Here is a 23,633-nt window from a genome sequence, read left to right as displayed (position 1 = left end):
TCACATCACTATCATCTTAGTTGTTTGGATCCCCCTTTTCTTCTTCACAACTCTAATGAAAGCATTTTTCACTTCCTTGTTCCTAAGACTATAAATGAGTGGGTTGAGCATGGGGATCACAATTGTGTAAAACACAGAAGCCACTTGATCCTTTCCCAGGGTGTAAGACTTCCTGGGCTTTAAATAAGTAAAGGTGGTTGTGCTATAAAAAACAGTGACACCCAGCAGGTGGGAGACACAGGTGGAGAAGGCTTTCTGCTTTCCTGAAGTGGACTTAATTTTCAGAATAGTAGAGAGAATGGACACATAGGACCAGGACATTGTGATAAGGGACAGTAACAGTGTAGAACCAGCACAAATGTATACTACAATTTCAGTGGCATATGTATCACTGCAGGACAGAGCTAAAATTGGAGATACATCACAGAAAAAGTGATGAATTACATTGGAGTTGCAGAAAGCCAATTTGGCTATAGAGAGTACAGTAAAAGAACCATCCACAAAGCCAATCATGTAAGTGCTAGCAAGGAGGGCCCAGCAGTGTCTTGAAGACATTATAACAGGATACTGTAGAGGATTGCAGATAGCCACGTAGCGATCATAGGCCATTGCAGAGAGGAGACAAATTTCAGCACCTCCAAACCAAACAAATAGGTACAGTTGTATGAAACAGCCCAAGAATGAAATACTCTTGGTAGAAGTTAGTAAGTTCACTAAAGTTTTAGGTGTGATGACACTGGAGTAGCTGAGGTCAACGAATGAAAGGTGAGTGAGGAAAAAATACATAGGGCTGTGAAGCTGGAGATCCAGACAAATTATCATGATCATGCCTAGATTGCTCAGCACAGTAAACAGGTAAATCTGAAGAAACAGCACAGAGAGTGCCAGCTGGGTCTCCTCAGAATCTGTCAGCCCCATAAGGATGAAGTCATGCAAATTTGTGTTATTCCAGGTTCTCATAGTGTGCTGGTAGACACTGTTGAGAAGTTATGTGTTAACATTAGTTCAAATTATCCCCAAATGAGTTGTCTTTATGTGGGTGATTCAATATTTTTCAATACCTTAGTTTGTCTCATAATTAATCATCAGTTATGCATAATGACTTCAATTTCATTATGAGCTCTAAATAATGGTAAAAATGACATTTAGAGATAATTAAAACTAACTCTCCATTTTTGTCCTATAAGTGCTAAACATAATATTAAAATATTTAAGCAATACAAAATGTGATAGCTTATATGCTACTATTTTTATTCCAATATCTTATTGTAGGTTATTATTAGTAGTATTATTATATTTGTTATTGTTATTATGTAGTTGCACAAAAGGGTTACAATTCATTAGTCAGGTTATGTGTATAAAGTTTCTTTGTTAATGTCACTCCTTTCTTATTCTCCAATCTCCCCTTCCAGTGTCTATCCTGAAGTCAATTTTAACATCTTAAGAATACTTACTGTGGACAAAAGTTGGTCAGAAGAAAACTTCTTCCAGAAATGTAAGCCAAAATTTGCTAAATTTCATTTCAAAATATCCCATTCCTATAAGGCACTAAACATCTCTGTAATAAAACATTTGTTTTCCTTTCTGTAGTTATTATTCAACTTTTGGGGAATTCATTATGCATGAGGTAAATTAAAACTCATAGAACTTTTATCCAGTTGTTCAAAACAAAAGTTTCCCAGAAAGATGTAAAGAATCCTAAGGAGCTACTGTAAGAGCAGTGTGTGCTTCCTCTCCCAGTCTGATACATCCAGGGCACCTTATATAATAATCCGTGGGTATTGTGCAACACTTTGTCATTCTCTGAAGCTGGTTTCAAAGGAAGATTACTTGGCATATTTTCAAGGACAAATTTTCAAGTGCTAAATCTGCATGAGCTTTTCAAATAGGAGCTCCACAATAAAGAAGATCACCTGATCTCTTTTAATGCAATGCTTTTTTAATGTTGTTTGTGATTGGGTGCTAAACTAGTAATGAATTAGATAATAACACCTGAAATATTTCTTCGAACATTGTTTTCAAAAATGGGAAAGCCTATGAGGGAACTTCAAATGTACATGGTAAGAATCAGTACAAGACTCTTGTGTATTGCATTGAGTGATGATAAAATTTAGTTTCCTGCAAATATGTATAGAAAATATTCCCCTAAGAAAGTGTGCTCATTCCTTAATATTTTAAGATACAAATTACAGGTGTGAGTAAAGAAGCTATCCTTATGTCTTATAGGCATATCCAATGAACTTTTAAAAGTCAGGGCTATTTTAGAAGACAGAGAATGTTTCTAGTCTTAGAGACTTAGAAATCCAGTCGCAAACGAAGTATGTGACAAGCAAGTATGTTTAAGTTAAGAGGACGGCTCAGGGTGATTTTCTATGTCACCTTCATATGCTTGGTGAATAATAATCACCTGGAACAAACAATACTTCTGCAAGATTTCCCAACATTAAAACTAATATTCATCAACCCTGTAGATATTGATAATGGCTAAAGAATTTCTTAGAGTATTGTATCATAAGGAATTTAAAGTGTGATCAGAGACTCTGTATCTCTTTCAATTGTAAATCATGAATGAAGTTTGAATTTTGTTACATGCTATCTCCACAACTATTGTCATGACTGAGTGATAAGGACGGTTAATTCAATTTATACACTATACTGTATTAATTGATCTATGGATGTTCGTTCATACAACTTTCCTAGAAATATGTCAGTTCCATGGATATAGCAATTTGTAAGCATTTCGTTGCCAAAATGACAAATGTTTAATGAATATTATTCTCAACGTCAAACAAAAATACATAGGAATGCTATAAAAATGTAGCGTATATAACACAGTTTACATAGCAAAACTGAGTGATAATTCTTTCAAATGACATTGATATACAATGAGGAAAAAGCTGAAATACATTGAGAAATTAGCAGAATATAATAAATAATGGAAGATTTAATGAAAAATTTGAAAATACAAAAGTCTTAAATAATTAACTTCTAAATAGATAAATTGCAGTTTTTCACTTTATTCATTTTTTTTCTTTTTGGCAATGTAGAGTTTGAATAAAGGGATTCTCTTTGTAGTAAATGTATTTTGAATTAACAAAAATCAAATAGGGGGAAGAACATAAAAAGACACCAAAAAAAATCACATAGTACATTAAAACAACAACAACAACAAAGAAAAACCTCTTGTGTCCATGTCTTGGAGTTCATTTCACTTAGCGTCATTGAGCTGCTCTGGTCATCTGAAAAGAGTATCCTAGCTGTATACTAATTATTGCAAATAAGGGAAACCAAGGGACCTCTATTTCTTTAGGTCTGGCTTACTTCACTCAATATGATTTTTTCCAAGTATTTCTATCTCCTTACAAATGGGGTGGTGCCATTCTTTCTGATGGAAGTATAAAGTTCCATTATATATATATATATATATATATATATATATATATATATATATCACATTTGCTTGGTTCATTCATCTACTGAGAGGCAACTGGGTTGGTTCATATCTTGGCTATGGTAAATAATGCTGCGATAAACATAGTTGTGCTGGTAGCTTTAGTATGGTCTTGTTTGTAATCATTCGGGTAAATGCCCAAAAGTGGGATTCCTGGGTCATAGGGGAGCTCTGTGTGGAGTCTTTTGGAGGAACCTCCATACTGCTTTCCAGAGTGGTGGAACAGGTTTACACTCCCACCAACAGTGTAGTAGCATTCCCTTTTGGCTACCACCCATCCAGTATGTGTTATTAGATTTTTTTTTTCTCACTAAGGAAATTAATTTATTAGATTTTAAACTTTTGAGATGAAATCATTTGAACAGCAAATCTTTTCACCGCTTACAATTTCAACATTTCAGTTACTGAATAACAAGAGAGAAGCCTGTCAATAGAGTTTTTGATTATAGCCATTCTAACTGGGGTGAAGAGGAATCTCAATGTTGTTTTGATTTGCATTTCTTTTATAGACAGAGATGTGGAGATAATGAAGAGCCTTATGGATCAAGGAAGATGGTGGAGAAGCAGTTCCCGGCTAACTGAGCTCTCTTGAAGAAACAAGTTTTAGTGTTCCAGTGAAAAAGCCAACGCTAGAGACTCACATCAAGTGAGCCATCATAATACAGAGTGTTTGGCCGAGAGGAAAAATTCAGGCAGCATGTTTAAGAAGACAGATTTGAGCGAGCACTCGCCGGTGACCATGGCAGTGGAAGTGGAGAACTTATAAGGAGTAGAAAACTTCATCCTGGTGACCACAGAGGATGCAGATTACAGATAGACCAAAAACCAAGGAAAAGGCTGAATACCCCATAAGACATTCCCAATCCGTCTCACAGAATAGCATTTGGAAGGTAGCTCTTCCCCACCACCATCTTTGATATAATTTGTATTAAAACATTTTAGGCCTCAGTTTTGTATTGACTTTTTAAAATTATAATGTTAGCTTTGAACAATCTGTGTAAATTGTAATTGTCATAAATTATAAAAGAACAAAAACAGGAAAAGGAATTATACTTTTAAAAATAACCCTCAACTGCAGAGAAAAAGGAAAACAACAATTCCAAAAATATGGAATAAAATGAAAATCAAGTAAATTTTAGTATTCAACTAAACTGGAGTTTATTGGATGGAACAAACCCTAAAATTTTTAATCAAATATTGGTTTTATATCTCTATTTACAAATACAACAATGGCAAATCAAACACTTACTTCAATATTTATTTTTAATGTACATTACAAAATAGAGAGAACAGGTTCATTCAATGAAGCAGACTTGATATGTCACTGGATACATAGTCCCCAAGTTTTTAGCAAATGCTCACATAAGGTCTGTTACAGCAAGAAGATTTTAACAGGGAAACTTTCAAAATCTCAGCCCAACAATATTACAAAAGAAGTGTTACATTTGCCTGATTTCAGAGTCATCCCACAACTTTTATAGGAAAGGTCGCCTTTTGTAAGGTTTCCCTAATAATAAAATTAATATTCATCAACCATAGAGATGTTGGTGATGTCCAAAGAATTCCATTGAGTTTTGTAGCATAAGGAAGTCAAAATGTGATTGGAGATTCTGTATCTCTTTCAATAGTAAACCATGAATGAAGTTTGAATTTGGCCAATCTCCACAACTATTGAGATAACTAAATGGTAAGGATGGTTAATTAAATATGCTGTATTGCATTTATTGATCTCTGACTATTCATCCTACCTTGTTAGAAATGAGCCAATTTCATGAATGTTTTCTAAAGTTATCTGTCAATGTTTAAATATAAAATTATTTGTAAAGCATTTCATTACCAACAACTCAAACGCAAATTTCAATAAATGATAAATGCTTACTCAATATTATTTTCAACTCCAAAAAATATATAAGAATGCTAGCAAATACAGTCTATTGAGCATAGTGAGGAAAGAAACATTGAGTGAAAATTTTTACAAATGAAATTGATATATGATAAGGCAAGTTTTTTAAATTTGTTAAGAAAGCAACAGAATATAACCTATATTGAAAGATTTAATAAAAAACTTCAGTTTTTAATTAAAGTACCTATTATAACTTAACTGCTGAAATAGAGAAGTTGAGGCTTTCTATTTATTAATTTACTTTTATTTTTGGCAGTGTGGAATTTGAATAAAGAGATTCGTTTTATATCAAGTGTGTTGTTATAATCATACTCAGAAGCCATTTAGGAAAATAAATGAAATATATTTTTATTAAAATATTTTAAACCATGGCTTTGTAATTACTTTATAAAATAATAATGGTTGGATTTAAACAATTTGGGTAATGTGTAATTGTTGTAAACTTCAAAACAACAAAATTTAGAAAAAGAAACTATACTTTAAAAAATAACCTTTCATATCAGAGAAAAATGAAAAATGTAATTCCAAAATATTCAGGGAAAATTGAAAATTAGGGAAATTTTAGTATTCAACTAAACTGGATGGTAAAATACCTAAGGTTTCTTGAATTAAATATTTGCTTTATATCTGTATTTACAAACAATACACTGGCAAATCAAACACTTATTATCCCAGGGAAACGGGTTAATGCAATGAACACACTCAATATGTCACTGGATGCATGGTCCTCAAATGTTTACCAAAAGCCCACATAAGAGATGTTATGCAAGAAGGTTTCAAAATGGAAAACTCACAATATCTCACTCCAAAATTTGAGAAAATGATGGTTATATTTGCCTGTTTACTGAGGCCATACTCATTCCAAACCTTTTCTGTTCATGTATAACAAAAATGTGTTTATCTTATATAGATGAAGAAATGACTAAATTTTCAGTCATTTGTTAACTGTACTGCAGCTAAATATTCATTACTTATTATGCAAATCTTGGCATCTGGAACTATTACTGTGTATATATATATATATATATAATATGCATATTTCTTCATAATAAAATTTGTTAAAATTGAAGTATGCACAGAGCACTTTATGACATGGTTTTAAGAATTACACACATTGAGAGAGAGACGGTGATGCTTCTTGTTGCTTCTTTTTTTTCTTTGTTGTTTTTTAATGTCTTTGGAGGATGTCAAGAGGGGAGCAGAAATGGAGGAATAAAGGGTGACCAAGTTCAACCATGATACGTAGTAGACATTACATTGAAAGTGAAGTATGCGATTGTAGTGGAGGAGACTGAGAAAGAGGGGAAGGAGGAGCTGATATTGTACATGAAGCAATATGCTCATTACCTGACTTATGACACACTAACTCTACTTTAAAACACATGAATAACAACAATAAATATTAAGAAAAATAATTATAACTAAAATCACTATATTACACAGATGTTCCCCTTAAGAACACATTTGTTTAATTTTAATTTTCTTAAGATTTCTTTGATACTGGGCTTGAACTCATGGCATTATGCTTCTTCCTGCTTGGCATTTTTGACTCAAGAAAATATCTTTGGAGAGACAACTCACTGACTTGTCTGCAAAAGCTGGCTTCAAGAGGCAATCCTCTGATCTCAGCCTCTTGAGTACATAGTACAGGTGTCAGCCATGGTGCCAAGGTAAAATGAGGTTACATTAAGAATTCTCACTACTATATGTAACAAACTTTAGTCATTTTGATCATCTATACAGGTATATGACCTAAAACACACAAATATACACACACGAGCACACAGACATATATGTGTGTGTGTGGGGGGGGGGTAAACAATAGTGTTATCACATATTATATGAATTTGAATTATTATAGGAATCTCTAATAGCATATACCCAGGAGTGTGTAAGATCATCTTTAGATAAATGAAATAGAATTTTACTATGAAAATGTTGATGAGTTTCTATTTTTTTTAGAAAAACTAAGGGAATCTTAAACAAGTAAAGTAGTAAAAGATGAATTTACACATTTCAAATCATAGTTGCCAGAATGCTGCTCTCTTCTGGACAACTCGAAAGAAGGCATTTTTCACTTCCTTGTTTCTAAGACTATAAATGAGTGGGTTGAGCATGGGGATCACAATCGTGTAAAACACAGAAGCTACTTGATCTTTGCCCAGGGAGTAGGACTTCTTGGGTTTTAAATAAGTAAAAATGATGGTGCCATAGAAAATGGTGACACCAAGGAGATGGGAGGCACAGGTGGAGAAGGCTTTCTGCTTTCCTGAAGTGGACTTAATTTTCAGAATAGTCGAGAGAATGGACACATAGGACCAGGACATTGTGGTAAGGGACAGTAGCAGGGTAGAACTACCACAAATGTATACTGCAAATTCAGTGGCATATGTATCATTGCATGACAGAGCTAAAATTGGAAATACATCACAGAAAAAATGTAGAATTACATTAGAATTACAGAAAGGCAATCTGACTATAGAGAGCACAATGAAAGAACAATCCACAAAGCCAATCATGTAAGTGCCAGCAATGAGGGCCCAGCAGCATCTTGAGGACATTATAACAGGATACTGTAGAGGATTGCAGATGGCCACATAGCGATCATAGGCCATTGCAGAGAGGAGACAAATTTCAGAACTAGCAAAGAAGGCAAGAAAATACATCTGTATGAAACAGCCCAGGAATGTGATACTCTTGGTGGAAGTCAGTAAGTTCAGTAAAGTTTTAGGTGTGATGACACTTGAGAAATTGAGGTCAATGAATGAAAGTTGAATGAGAAAAAAATACATAGGGGTGTGAAGCTGGAGATCCAGACAAATTATCATGATCATGCCTACATTTCCCAACACAGTAATCATGTAAATCAGGAGAAACACCAGAGATAATGCCAGCTGCATCTCTTCAGAATCTGTCAGCCCCATAAGGATGAAGTCGGTTACCTCTGTGTTGTTCCAGGTTCTCATAGTGTGCTGATGGACACTGTTGAGAAGTGATGTGTGATCCTTAGCTCTAGTGTTTCTTGAATGAGTTGTCTTTATATGAAAGATCCAGCATTTTTTCAGTGCCTAGATTGCATTATAATTCATCATAAACTTTGCATTATGATTTCAATTTAACCATGAACTCCAAATAATGGGATAAAATTATATGTAGGTATTATATAACTAAAATTAACTTTCTGCATTTTATCCTATAATGTGCTAAAACACTTTCTGAAAATATTTAAACAATACAATATGCTATAGCTTATATACCACTTTTTTGCACTTCAATATTTTTATGGTTGTTATTATTATTAGTATTATTATTGTTACTGTTATTTTGTAGTTGTACAAAATGATTACAATTTCATAAGTCAGGTTATAAGTATAATGATTCAAGGACAATGTTACTCCCCTCTTTATTCTCCAAATTTTTCCCATCCAGTGTCTATCTTCAAGTAAATTTAACCTCTTAAGAATACTTACTGTGGGGTTGGGAAGGTGGCTCAGTGGTAGAGTGCTTGCCTTGCATGCATGAGGCCCTGTGTTGATTCCTCATCACCACGTAAGCAAAAAGAAAAAAGCCAGATGTGGAGCTGTGGCTCAAGTGGTAGAGTGCTAGCCTAGAGCTGAAGAACTGAGGGGCAGCGCCCAGGCCCAGAGTTCTGGCCCCACGACTGGACCCCTCATCCTTCCAAAAAAGAATACTTACTGTGGGGCTGGGAAGGTGGCTCAATGGTAGTGTTTGCCTTGCATGTTAGAGGCCCTGGGTTCGATTCCTCAGCACCACATATGCTGAAAACGCTGAAAGTGGTGCTGTGGCTCAAGTGTTAGAGCACTAGCCTTGAGCTGAAGAGCTGAGAGACAGTGCCCAGGCCCAGAGTTCAGGCCCCACATCCAAAAAAAAAAAAAAAAGAAAGAATACTTACTATGAACACAAGTTGGTCAGAACAAAACTTCTTCCAAAGTTGTCAGCCAAATCTCATTTTAAAACATCCTATTCCTATAAGGTACTAAACATTTCTGTAATATAACATTTGTTTTCCTTTCTGTAGTTATTATTAAACTTTTGTGGAATTCATTTTGTGTGAGGTAAATTCAAACTCAAAGAATTTTTGTCAAGTTGCTCAAAAAAGTTTCCCAGAAAGGTCTATCTCTAAAGAATCCCATGGAGATACTCTAAGAGCAATGTGTCCTTTTTGTCTCTGTCTAATATGTCCAGGAGGCTTTATTTAATGGAATAGGATATTATGCAATACTTTGTCATCCTCTGCACCCAATTTCTAAGGAAAGTTACCTGGCACATTTCCATGGACAAATTTTCAAGTGCTCAATCTGCATGAGATTTTCACTTTAGAGATCCACAATTAGGAGGAAGACCACCTGATCACATTTGATGCTATGTGAAATATTTCATTGAGGATTGTTCCCCAAAATGAGTAGGTAAATGGGGGAGCCATAGAATGTACATAGTAAAAATCAGGAAAAGTTTCTTGTGAATCTTGCATTGAGTGATTATCAAAGTAATTTCCCTGCAAATATGTATGGAACATATTTCCTAACAAAGTAGGTACATTCCCTGCAATTTCCAGAGACAAATGATCTGCAGATTTGAGCAAAGAAGTTATCCTCATGTATCACATAGATATCCACTGAGCTTTTGGAAGGCAGTGCTCTTTCAGAAGACAGAATGTTTTAGTCTTGGAGACTAGAAATTCAGCATCGAAGTATGTGTCAAGCAAGGAACTTGACCCCTGCTTTCATTGTATTTGATGTTGATATAAAAACAAATCGTTTAAATAGGGATACAGGTGGATCCATTGCAAAAATGAGATGTATAAGTCGTTATGTGGAAAAACGAACTTTACAACTTTGCGGGGGGATGGAGGTTGGGGGAGAGAATGAAAAGGGATAGGAAGGGGAAACAAAGGAGGAGGCAACAATGCTTGATAAGAAATGTACTCATTAGTTTGCCCATGTGATTGTAACTCCTCTGTACGGTATTTTCACAATAAAAAAAGAAGAAAAAGGATAGTTCAGGGTTATATTCTGTGCCACCTTAATATGCTTGGTGAATGTTGAATCACTTGTAAAAAATTATTCTTGTGGAAGATTTCCCAGCAATAAAAATTAATATTCGTCAACCCTAGAGATGTGGATAATGGCCAAAGTGTTCCTTTGTGTATTGTATCATAAGGAAGTCAAAGTGTGATCAGAGACTCTATACCTCTTTCAAGTGTAAGTCATGAACAACATTTGAATTTTTCAATTGTTAATCTCCACAACTATTTTCATGACTGAGAGATAAGGGTGGATGTTGCAATTTATACAGTATACTGTATTTGTTGATTTATGGATGTTCAACCAACCCTCCTAGAAATATGTTAATTCCATGAATCTGTAAAGCATTTCAATACCAATGACAACTCAAATAAAATTTCAAGAAATGGTAAATGATTAATCAATGTTATTCTCAACTTCAAACAAAAATATATAGGAATGCTATACACATGTATTGTGTATAGCATTGTGGGGAAAGAAATATGTAGTGAAAATAAGGGGTAAAATTGAAATATATTAAGAAAGTAGAATATAATAAGTACTGAAACATTCAATAAAGAACTTGAAATTATACAAATGCAATAATTAACTGCTAAAATAGACAAATTGAATTTTTTCACATTATCAGTTTATTTTATTATTGGCAATGAGGAAGTTGAAGAAAGGAATTCTTTATGTTTTTTATTGTAAAAAATTATTTACAGAGGCATTACAGTTACATAAGTAAGGTAATGAGCTCATTTCCTATTAAGCATTTTTACTTCCTTTGTTTTTATTTACTTATTTATTTATTGCACAGTTTTTATTGTAAAAATACTGTTCAGAGGGTTTACAGTTACATGAGCAAGGTAATGTGTACATTTCCTATCGCGTATTGTTGCCTCCTCCTTTGTTTTCCCCCTACTATCCCTTCCCTCCTACCTCCACAATAACCCCCAATCTCCTCCCACTGCCAAAGTTGTAAAATTTGTTTTCCACATAGTGTCTTGTAAATATCATTGTTAAAACAGATCAACCTGTATCCTTATTTCAGCATTTGGTTATTTCTCTTCCCTTCCCCAAATTAGAAAAATATATATAGAAGATGCATCAAATACAGTGAAAACAGGGGTTATACCATGTGGAAGCACATACAAAAGAAGCAAAAAATTCAAATAGTACATTTTAAGTATGTTAAAAACTATAGCAAGAAAGAAAAAAAAACAGTTGTGTCCTTTCATTTCACTTAACATCATCTTATATGGTCATATGTACACAGCTTTTGACCTTTTCTGCTTGTCTTAGAATAATAATAGTCAGTGTAAATAAGGAAAACCATAGGACCTCTGTTTCTTTGGGCCTGGCTTACTTCACTTAATATATTTTTTCCAAGTTCTTTTGTAGTAAATACACCATTATACTAACACCCAGAATTCACTAAGAAAAAAAGGAAATATAATTTTTATGCCTTAGTTTTGTAGTGACTTTACACAATTGTAATGGTTGGATTTAAACAATCAGTGTAATTTGTAATTGCTATAAATTTTTAAATTACAAAAATAGGAAAAAAAGAAATATGCCTTAAAAATACCTTTAATGTCAGAGAAAAGGGAAAACAGCAGTAGAAAAATGTACAGATGAAAATGAAAATAGAGGAAATTTTAATATTCAACTAAATTGGAGTTGATTGGAAGGCATAAACCCTGAATTTTTTAATCAAATATTTGGTTTATACCTCTATTTACAAATACAAAAATGGAAAATTAGACATGGATTCAAAATTTATTTTTAAAGTATATTGCAAAATTGAGATCCAACCTTGCTAGGAATAAGACAATTTTATGATTTTTTGTAATTTGTAAATATTGGTAAAAAATTAGTCCTAGTAAAGCATTTCATTACGAATGGCAACTCAAAGAAAATTTCAGTAAATTATAGATGCTTAATAACTATTATTCTCAACTTGAAACAAAAATATATAGGAATGCTAGCAAATACATAGTCTACAGAGTGTAGTGAGGAAAGCGATATTGAATGAAAATTCTCTCAAATGATATTGATATATTTCAAGGCAAAGTTTTGAAATTTGTTAAGAAAACAGCAGGATATAATAAATATTGAAATATTCAATAAAGAACTTCAGTTTTTAGCTTAAAAGAATCTATTAAATAACTACTAAAATAGACCAGTTGAAATTTTCATTTTATTAATTTACTTTTATTTTTTGGAAGTGAGGTGTTTGAACAAAGTGATTCATTTTGTAGTAACCAAAATGTCACAGGTATTTAGGAAAAAATCAAATATAATTTTTATTAAAACATTTTAGACCTTATCTTTGTAGTTACTTTACAAAATTATGTTGGTTGGATTTAAACAATTTGTGAAATTTGTACTTGTTATAAATTTTAAAACAACAAAATACAGGAAAAGGAACTTTACTATTAAAAAATCTTTAATATCAATGAACAATGCAAAATCAATTCCAAAATATGCAGTGAAAAAATGGAAAATTAGGAAAATATCACTATTCAACTAAGTCAGAGTTTATTGGATACCAGAAACACTAAGAATTTTATAATCAAATATTTGCTCTAAATTTCTCTTTACAAATATTGCAAGGGAAAAATCAAACACTTAATTCAAGAATTTATTTTTATGTATATTCCATTAACCCAAAGAAATGGGTTAATTCAATGAAACAGAACTAATAGGTCACTGGATACATAGTTCTCAAATGTTTAGCACATGCCCACATAAGAGATGTTACTGCAAGACGATTTTGACATGGAAAACTGACAGGATCTCACTCCAAAAGTTTTACAAAATCAGTGTTACAATCTCCTGTTTACTGCAATCCAACAGCTTTTCAGATTAGATATAGCGAAAATATGGATTTATCCTATACATCTGAAGAAATGACTAAATTTTCAGTCATTTGTTAACAGTTATGCAGCTAAGAAATCATTACTTATTATGCAAAGCCTGGCATCTGGAACTATTAATGTGCATATATAGATATATTTCTTCATGATAAAATTTCTTATAATTGAAATATGCATAGAAGAGGCTGGGAAGGTGGCTCAGTGGTAGAGTGCTTGCCTTGCATGCATGAGGCCCTGGGTTTGATTCCTCAGCACCACATATGCAGAAAAAGCCGGAAAAGTTGCTGTGGCTCAAGTGGTAGAGCACCCAAGAGTTCAGACCCAACATCGACCAAAAAGACAAAAGCAAGCTTTGTTTGGGGCTGGGAAGGTGGCTCAGTGGTAGAGTGCTTGCCTTGCATAGAATACTTTATCACATAGTTTTAAGAAGTACCCCTGTCCAAGTAGAGATGATGGTTCTTCATGTTGCTTTTTGGTTTTGTCTTTTTCTATTTTCTTGTTTGTTCTTTTCATTGTCTTTGGAGAATTTCAAGAAGGGCCCAGAAATGGAGGAACAAAGGGTGGACAAATATCATCATGGTACTTAGTAGACTTTATGATGAAAATGAACTATGCAACCTGTGGTGGAGGAAACAGAGATTGCTGAAGAAAGAGGTGATATTGTACAAAAAGAAATATGCTCTGTATAACAAATTACTAATAATAAAATTTAAGAAAAAGTTATTACACCTGGAGTCCTTACATTACACAGATGTTTCCCTTAACCACATTTATTTATTTTTAATTTTCTTAAGATTACTTTGATATGGGGGTTGAACTCAGGACATAATGATGCCTCCTGCTTGGCTATTTCACACAAGAAAATTTTATGGGGAGAAAACTTACAGGGTAGTCTGCAAAGGCAAGCTTCAAGTGGCAGTCCCCTGATCTCAGCGTCTTGAGTATATATAACTGGTGATAGTCATGGTGTCAAGGTAAAATTGAGGTTACTCTAAGAATTATGACTTCTGTGTGTTTTACATGTTAGTTGATCATTTATACATGCATATGAATCAGAAGCACACACACAGATACATATATAAACAATACTTTATGACATATTATATGACTTTAAATTGCAATACGAATCTCTTACAACATATACCCAAGAATGTATACAATCACGTGTAGAAAAATAAAACAGAATTCTACTGCGAAATATCAATGAGTTTCAAATTTTTAGAAAAACAAGGAAGTTTTAAACAAGTAAAGCAGCAAAGGATGAATGTACACATTTCAAATCATAGTTATGTTAGTTGCCAGAATCCCCCAGTCTTCTTCACGACTCAAAAGAAAGCATTCTTCACTTCCTTGTTTCTAAGACTATAAATAAGTGGATTGAGCATGGGGATCACAATCGTGTAAAACACGGATGCCACTTGATCCTTGCCCAGGGTGTAGGACTTCTGGGGTTTTAAATAAGTAAAGATTGTTGTGCCATAAAAGAGGGTGACTCCCAGCAAGTGAGAGGCACAGGTTAGAAGGCTTTCTGCTTTCCTGAAGTGGACTTAATTTTCAGAATATTAGACAGAATGGACACATAGGACCAGGACATTGGGATCAGGGACAATAACAGTGTAGAACAACCACAAATATATACTAGAATTTCATTGGCAAATGATAGAGCTAAAATTGGAAATATATCACAAAAAAAGTCATGAATTACACTGGAATTGCAGAAAGGCAACCTAGCTATAGAGAACACCGTGAAAGTACAATCCACAAAGCCAATCATATAAGTGCCAATAACCAGGGCACAGCAGAGTCTTGAGGACATTATCACAGGGTACTGTAGAGGATTGCAGATAGCCACATAGCGATCATAGGCCATTGCAGAGAGGAGACAAATTTCAGAACTAGCAAAAAAGATACAAAGGTACATCTGTGTGAAACAGCCCAGGAATGAAATACTTTTGGTAGAAGTCAGTAAGCTCACTAAAGTTTTAGGTGTGATGACACTTGAGAAACTGAGGTCAATGAATGAGAGGTGATCGAGAAAAAAATACATAGGTGTATGAAGCTGATGATCCAGATAAATGATCATGATCATGCCGAGGTTTCCCAATACAGAAATCAAGTAAGTCAGAAGAAACAGCAGAGTTAATGCCAGCTGCATCTCTGCAGAATCTGTCAGCCCCATAAGGATGAAGTCCAGCAGCACTGTTTTGTTCCAGCTTCTCATAGTGTGTCGATGGACACTGTTGAGAAGTGAGGGTGATCCTTAGATCAAGTGATTGTAAAATGAGTTGTCTTAATATGAAAGATGCAGCATTTTTTCAGTTCCCTAAGTTATGTCAAAATTAATCATGATGTTATGCATTTTAATACCCTAAATTGTGTCATAATTAATCATAAAGTTATATATTATGACATAAATTTAACCATGAAGTCTAAATAATGATATAAAAGTACACTTAGACTAACGGTTACTGTCTCCATTTTATCCTATAATGTGCTAAAACATTTTATGAAAATATTTAAGCAATACAAAATGCTAAAGCTTCTATATTACTGTTTTTACTTCCAATATCTTCTTATGGGGTATTATTACTATTATCATTGTTAATTTTATTATGTAGTTGTACAAAATAGTTACAATTCCATTAGTCAGGTTATTTATACAAAGCTTTTGGTCAATGTAACTTCTTTCTTATTCTCCAATCTCCTTTCCAGTGTTTGTCTTCAAGTCAATTTACCTTCTTAAGAATACTTACTGAGGATGAAAGTTGGTAAAAAAAAAAAAAAAAAAAACTTCTTCCAAAATTGTAATCCAAAATTTGCTAAATTTAGTTTTAAAACGTCTCCTTCCAGTGAGGTACTAACCATCTCTGTAATTTAACATTTGTTTTCTTTTCTGTAGATATTTTTACACTTATGGTGCATTTATTTTTTATTGAGAGGTTAATTAGACTCAAAGAACTTCATTCAGTTACTCAAAAGAAAGTTTCCCAGAAAGATATGTCTGTAAAGAATCACAAGGAGCTACTATAAGAGCAGTTCGTGCTTCCTCTCCCAGTCTGATATATCCAGAACATCTGATGTAATAGGCTTAGGGTATTACTTTGTCATTATCTGCAACCAATTTTGAGGAAGTTTACTTGGCATATTTTCAAGGACAAATTTTCAAGTGCTAAATCTGTGTGATTTTTTACACAGTGGAGCTCCTCAATAAAGAAGAAGATCTCTTGATCTCTTTTGATGCAATGCTCTTTTAATGTCTGTGGTTGAGTGCTACTCTAGTAATGAATTAGCTAATAACACCTGAAATATTTCTTTGAGCATTGTTTTCCAAAGATGAGAAAGCCTATGGGGGAACCTCAAATGTACACAGTAATAATCAGGAAAAGACTCTCGTGTGTTGTACTGAGTGATCATAAAATTTACCTTCTTGCCAATATGTATGGAAAATATCCCCCTAAGTAAGTGTGCTGGGGGCTGGGAAGGTGGCACAGTGGTAGAACGCTTGCCTTGCATGCATGAGGCTCTGGGTTCGATTCCTCAGCACCACATAAGCAGAAAAAAAAAGCCGGAAGTGGCTCTGTGGCTCAAGTAGTAGAGCGCTAACCTTGAGCTGAAGAACCAAGGGACAGCCCTAAGGCCCAGAGTTCAGACCCACGACCGGAACCCCGCAACCCCCTCAAAAAAAGAAAAAGAAAGTGTGCCCATTCCCTGATTTTTTAAAATACTACTAGCATGTGTAAAGAAGCCATGCTTATGTCCTATAGGCATATCCAATTAACTTTTAGAAGTCATGGCTATTTTAGAAGTCAGAGAATGTATCCAGTCTTGGAGACTAGAAATCCAGCAGCAAACAAATTATGTGACAAGCAAGTACGTTTAAGGTAATAGGACAGCTCAGGGTGATTTTCTGTGTAACGTTCATATGATTGGTGAATGTTGAACAAATTATACTTCTGCAAGATTTCCCAACATTAAAACTAATATTCATCAACTCCATAGATGTTGATGATAGCCAAACAATTTCTTGGAATATTGTATCATATGGAAGTCGAAGTGTTATCAGAGACTCTGTATCTCTTTCAATTGTAAATCATGAAAGAAATTTGAATTTTGTCAAAGGCTATCTCTACAACTATTGGCATGACTGAGTAATAAGGATGGTTAATTCAATTTATACTCTATACTCTATTGATTTATGGATGTTCATCCAGTACTCCGAAAATATGTCAGCTATGTGAATATAGCAATTTGTAAAGCATTTCATTACCAATGACAACTCAAAAAAATTTCAGTAGATGATAAATCCTTAGTAAGTATTATACTCAACTTTAAACAAGAATATATAAGACTGCTAGAAAATACATAGACTATATAAAATACATAGACTATAGCAATATTGAGTGAAAATTCTTACAAGTGACATTGATATAGGACTAAGCAAAGGTTTGAAATTAAGAAAGCAGCAGAATATAATAAATATTGAAAGATTTAATAAAGAACCTCAGTTTTTAAATTAAAATAATCTATTATGCAATTAACTGCTAAAATAGACATGTTGAGATTTTTCATTTTATTAATTTACTTTTAATTTTTGGAAGTGAAGAGTTTGAACAAAGTGATTCATTTTGTAGCAACTGAAATGTTATATTCCTACTCAGAAGGCATTTAGGAAAAAAATCAAATATATTTTTTATTAAAACATTTTAAATCTTAGCTTTGTAGTTACTTTATAAAATTATGTTGGTTGGACTTAAATAATCTGGAAATTTGTACTTGTTATAAACTTTAAAACAACAAAATACAGGAAAAGGAACTTTATTGTTAAAAAATCTTTAATGTCAATGAACAATGCAAAATGCAATTCTAAAATTGCAGTGAAAAATTGAAAATTAAGGAAATATCAGTATTTAACTAAACTGGAGTATGGGATACTACAAACTATAAGGGTTTTTTAATCAAATAGTTGCTTCATATTTCTCTTTACAAATATTGCAAGGGAAAATCAAACACAATTCAAGAATTTATTTTTATGTATATTCCATTAAGCTGAAGAAATGGGTTAATTCAATGAAACAGAACTGATAGGTCACTGGATACATAGTCCTCAAATGTTTAGCACATGCCCACATAAGCGATGTTACTGCAAGAAGATTTCAACATGGAAAACTGACAGTACCTCACTCCAAAAGTTTTACAAAATCAGTGTTACAATCTCCTGTCTACTGCAACCATAGTCATCCAACAGCTTTTCTGATCACATATAGTGAAAATGTGGATTTATCTTATATAGCTGAGGAAATGACTAAATTTTCAGTCATTTGTTAATAGTATGCAGTTAAGAAATTATTACTATGCAAAGCCTGGCATCTGGAACTATTAATGTGCATATATATTTCTTCATAATAAAATGTCTTATAATTTGAAATATGCATAGAATATTTTATGACATAATTTTTAGAAGTACCCATATCCAAGTGAGATGATGCTTTTTCGTGTTGCTTTTTTGTTTTTTCTATTTTGTTTTTTTTCAGTGTCTGTAGTGAACATCAAGAGGGATGCTGAAACAGAGGGATAAAGGGTGAACAAATGCAACCTCGGAACTCAATAGACATTATGTTGAAAGTGAATTATGCAACTTGTGGTGGAGGAAACAGAGAGATGAAGGAAGAGGTGACATTGCACAAAAAGAAATTTGTTCTGTATAACACCTTAATAATAAAATTTAAGAAAAAGAAGTACACCTAGAATCCTTACATAACACAGATGTTTCTCTTAAGACCACATTTATTTATTTTTAGTTTTCTTAAGATTATTTTGATACTAGGGCTTGCACTCAGGACATAATGATTTTTCTGCTTGGCTTTTTCACACAAGAAAATCTCTTTGGAGGGAAACTTACAGATTTGTCTGCAAAGGCTGCCTTCAAATGCCAATCCTCTGATCTCAGTGTCTTGAGTACCTATTACTGGTGGAAGTCATGGTGCCAGGGTAAAATTGAGGTTACACTAAGAATTCTAAGTACTGTATGTATCACATGTTAGTTATTTTGATCATTTGTACACACATATGAACCAGAAACACATACACATAGAAACATATATATGTATATAAATAAGTTTTATCACATTTCATATGATTTTAAATTACAATAGGAATCTCTAACAACATATACCCAGGAATGTATAAGACGATGTGTAGATAAATAAAATACAATTTTACTATGAAAATATCAATGAGTTTCCTTTTTTTTTTTTTTTTTTTTTGGTCATGGGGCTTGAACTCTGGGCTTGAGTGCTGTCCCTCAGCTCTAGGCGAGTGCTCTACCACTTGAGCTACAGCACCACTTCTGGTTTTCTGGTGGTTTATTGAAGATAAGAGTTTCACAGACACTCCTGTTCAGGCTGGCTTTGAACCGCCATCCTCCTGAGTAGCTAGGCTTACAGGCGGGAGCCACCGGAGCCCGGCAAATTTCCATTCTTTTTAGAAAAACCAAGGAAATTAAACAAGTAAAGCAGCAAGAGATGAATTTACTCATTTCAAACCATTGTTATTTTAGTTTCCAGGAGCCCCCTTTCTTCTGCACAACTCGAAAGAAAGCATTTTTCACTTCCTTGTTTCTAAGACTATAAATGAGTGGGTTGAGCATGGGGATCACAATCGTGTAGAACACAGAAGCCACTTGATCCTTTCCCAGGGAGTAGGACTTCTTGGGTTTTAAATAAGTAAAGATTGTTGTGCCATAAAAAATGGTGACCCCCAGCAGGTGGGAGGCACAGGTGGAGAAGGCTTTCTGCTTTCCTGAAGTGGACTTAATTTTCAGAATAGTAGAGAGAATGGGCATATAAGACCAGGACATTTTGATAAAGGACTGAAAGAGAGTAAAACCACCACAAATGTATACTACAATTTGAGTGACATATGTATCATTGCAGGACAGAGCTAAAATTGGAAATATATCACAAAAAAAGTGATGAATTACATTGGAATTGCAGAAAGGCAACCTAGCTATAGAGAACACAGTGAAAGAACAATCCACAAAGCCAATCATATAAGTGCCAGCAACGAGGGCCCAGCAGAGTCTTGAAGACATTATAACAGGATACTGTAGAGGATTGCAGATAGCCACATCGCCATCATAGGCCATTGCAGAGAGAAGAGAAATTTCAGAACCAGCAAACAAGACACAAAGGTAAGTCTGTGTGAAACAGCCCAAGAATGAAATACTTTTGGTAGAAGTCATCAAGTTCACTAAAGTTTTAGGTGTGATGACACTTGAGAAACTGAGGTCAATGAATGAGAGGTGAGTGAGAAAAAAATACATGGGCGTGTGAAGCTGGTGATCCACACAAATTATCATGATCATGCCTAGGTTTCCCAGCACAGTCATCAAGTATGTCATGAGAAACAGCACTGATAATGCCAGCTGCATCTCTGCAGAATCTGTCAGTCCCATAAGGATGAAGTCGGATCCCACAGTTTTGTTCCAGGTTCTCATAGTGTGCTGGTGGACACTGTTGAGAAAGAAGAGGTGATCCTTAGCTCAAGTGATTCCCAAAGAGTTACATTTCTATTAAAGATGAAGCATTTGCTCAGTACCCTAAATTGTGTCAAAATTAATCGTAAAATTATGCATTTTTTCAATACCCTGTTGTATCATAATAATCATAAAGTTATATATTATGACATATATTCCATCATAATTCTGAATAGTGATAAAATTACATTTAGATATGATATGACTAAAGTACCATTCTCCATTTTATCCTATAATGTGATTAAAACATTTTATGAAATTATCTAAGCAATACAAAATACTAAACCTTATGTATTACTCTTTTTCAATCCAATATCTTTTTATGGTCTAACATTATTACTATTACTATCATTGTTACTGTTTTTACGTAGTTGTACAAGAGGATTACAATTCCATAAGTCAGGTTCTGAGTCTAATGCTTCTCTCTAATATTACTCTCTTCTTTATTCTCCAATTTTCCCTTCTAGTGTCTATCTTGAAGTAAATTTAACATCTTAAGAATACTTACTGTGAACATATGTTGGTCAGAAGAAAACTTCTTCCAAAACTATAAGACAAATTTTACTAAATCTCACTTTAAAACATCCCATTCCAATGAGGTATTAACCATCTCTGTAATATAACTTTTGTTTTCCTTTCTGTAGTTATTGTCACACTTTTGTGGTATTTATTTGAAGTCAAAGAACCTTTATCAGGTTGCTCAAAAGAGAAGTTTCCCAGAAAGGTATATTTCTAAAGAATACCAAGAGCTACTCTAAGAGCAATTCATGCTTTTACTCCCTGGCTGATATGTCCAGGGTGCCATATTTAATGGTTGGGATATTATGCAACACTTTGTAATCCATAGAAACCAATTCCTAGGAGTTTACTTGGCATATTTTCAAGGACAAAATTTCAAGTGCTAAATCTGCATGAACTTTTCACACAGAAGCTCCACAAACAAGAGGAAGATTACCTGGTCTCTTTTGATGCATTGCTATTTAATGTTATGTTTTGTTAAGAGCTACGCTAGTAATGAATGAGATAATAACACCTGAATTATTTCATTTAGGAGTATTTTGCCAAGATGGGGAGGCAAATGGGGGAATCTGAAAATGAGCCCAGTAAGAATACGGAAAAGATTCTTGTGAAACTTGCATTGAGTGATCACAAAATATGTTTTTCTTCATATATTTATGGAAACTATTTCCCTAAGAAAGTGTGCTCTGTACATTGAATACAACAAGTATAGTTCTTTCTTTTTATTTTATTTCATTTTTCTTTTTCCATTGTTTTTTGTTTTGTTTTTTTTTTTCCCCTGGCAATCACTGTCTTTGATTCTGGTACCTTGTGTCTTGTATACATGTTTTTCATGATTTGGGAAAGGAAAGGGCAATAACAAAATGCTGAAACAAGGACACAGGATGACCCATTGCAACAATGATACTCACAAGAAACTATGTTGAAAATTAACTTTATAACTTACTGGGGTGAGGGGAGTTGTGGAGGGAAGGAACAGTGGAAGAAAAACAAAGGAATGCGTCACAATATTTGACAAGAGATGTATTCATCACCTTATTCACGTAAATGTAACCCTTCTGTACAGCACCTTTACAATAAACAAAAATCTTGAAAAAAATAAAGTGTGCTTATTCCCTACATTTTTTATTTTTTTATTATTGTTTTGTTTATTGTGAAAATACCGCATAGAGGGGTTACAATTACATGAGCGAGGTAATGAGAACATTTCTTATCAAGCATTGTTGCCTCCTACTTTGTTTCCCCTACCCATTCCTGCTTCCCCAGGTTGTAAATTTTGTTTTTCGACATAATGTCTTGTGTTTTGTACATCTCATTGTTACAATGGGTCCACCTGTATCCTTATTTAAACAATTTTTTCCCTTCCCTTCCACAAATTATACCAACATCAAACATTTTGTTGGTGTGAGTAAAGAAGCTATCCATAGATATCCAATGAACTTTTGGAAGGAAGTGCTATTTCTAGTCTTGGAGACTAGAAATACAGTAGTTGAGTATGTAACATTCATGAAACTTTAAGACAAAGGATAGCTCAAGGTGAATTTCAGTGTCACCTTTTTATGCTTGGTGAATGTCGAGTCACCTGGAACAAATAGTTATTCTGCATAATTTCCAAATAATAAAACTAATATTCATAAACCGTATAGATGTTGATGATAGCCAAACAATTTCTAAGATTATTGGATCGGGAGGAAGTCAAATGTGATCAGATGTTTTGTATCTCTTTCTATTGTAAATCATGAATTAAATTTGAATTTTGTCAAAGGCTATCTCCACAAATATGATGATAATGATGATGTGGTGATAAGGACCATCAACTCAATTTGTATTCTAAACTATATTTATTAATCTGAGAACGTTCATCCAACCATGCTAGAAATATCCCAGTTCCATGAATATAGCAATTGGTAAAGCATTTCTTTACCAATAACAAAGAAAATTTCAGTAAATGATAAACACTTAGTCAATATTACTCTTAACTTCAAATAAATAAACATAGGGATACTAGCAAATAATGGTATACTTATGAAAGCAAAATTCAGTAAAAATTCTTTCAAATGACATTGATATATGATAAGGCAACATTGTGAAATACATCAAGACAGTAGCAGAATACAATAAATATTGAAAGAGTTAATATAAATCTTGGTCATTGTGAAATTATGAGAATCTATTGAATGATTAACTTATGAAATAGGTAAATTGAAGTTTTTAATTTATTCATTTTTATTTTTGACAGTACAATTTTTTGTTGTTGTTGTTGGTCGTGGGGCTTGAACTCTGGGCCTGGGTGCTGTCCCTCAGCTTTTCAGCTCAAGGC

The 23,633-nt window shown here is 33.6% G+C and overlaps 3 protein-coding genes and 1 pseudogene across 3 annotated transcripts; all 4 read right to left on the bottom strand.

Moving 5' to 3' along the window:
* LOC122104752 (olfactory receptor 8H1-like) lies at positions 1-960 on the bottom strand. The gene has a single exon (XM_042675687.1). The coding sequence runs from the start codon at positions 958-960 to the stop codon at positions 1-3; it is 960 nt and encodes a 319-aa protein (XP_042531621.1).
* Positions 961-7,375: 6,415 nt separating this feature from the next.
* Positions 7,376-8,320, bottom strand: LOC122104751 (olfactory receptor 8H1-like). Its single transcript, XM_042675686.1, has one exon. The coding sequence runs from the start codon at positions 8,318-8,320 to the stop codon at positions 7,376-7,378; it is 945 nt and encodes a 314-aa protein (XP_042531620.1).
* Positions 8,321-14,585: 6,265 nt separating this feature from the next.
* LOC122104749 lies at positions 14,586-15,481 on the bottom strand (annotated as a pseudogene).
* Positions 15,482-19,807: 4,326 nt separating this feature from the next.
* Positions 19,808-20,755, bottom strand: LOC122105274 (olfactory receptor 8H1-like). The gene has a single exon (XM_042676437.1). The coding sequence runs from the start codon at positions 20,753-20,755 to the stop codon at positions 19,808-19,810; it is 948 nt and encodes a 315-aa protein (XP_042532371.1).
* Between the last annotated feature and the right edge of the window lie 2,878 nt (positions 20,756-23,633).

This window comes from Dipodomys spectabilis, unplaced genomic scaffold (genome assembly GCF_019054845.1).
Source record: "Dipodomys spectabilis isolate Male_0828 unplaced genomic scaffold, ASM1905484v1 ptg000030l, whole genome shotgun sequence".
NCBI lineage: Eukaryota > Metazoa > Chordata > Mammalia > Rodentia > Heteromyidae > Dipodomys > Dipodomys spectabilis.
The sequence above is the reverse complement of the archived record's forward strand: the minus strand, read 5'-3'. Positions and strand labels throughout refer to the sequence as shown.

Excerpts from the sequence above, each read along its gene's own strand:
- LOC122104752 (XM_042675687.1), bottom strand. The coding sequence starts at position 960 with ATGAGAACCTGGAATAACACAAATTTGCATGACTTCATCCTTATGGGG.
- LOC122105274 (XM_042676437.1), bottom strand. The coding sequence starts at position 20,755 with ATGAGAACCTGGAACAAAACTGTGGGATCCGACTTCATCCTTATGGGA.
- LOC122104751 (XM_042675686.1), bottom strand. The coding sequence starts at position 8,320 with ATGAGAACCTGGAACAACACAGAGGTAACCGACTTCATCCTTATGGGG.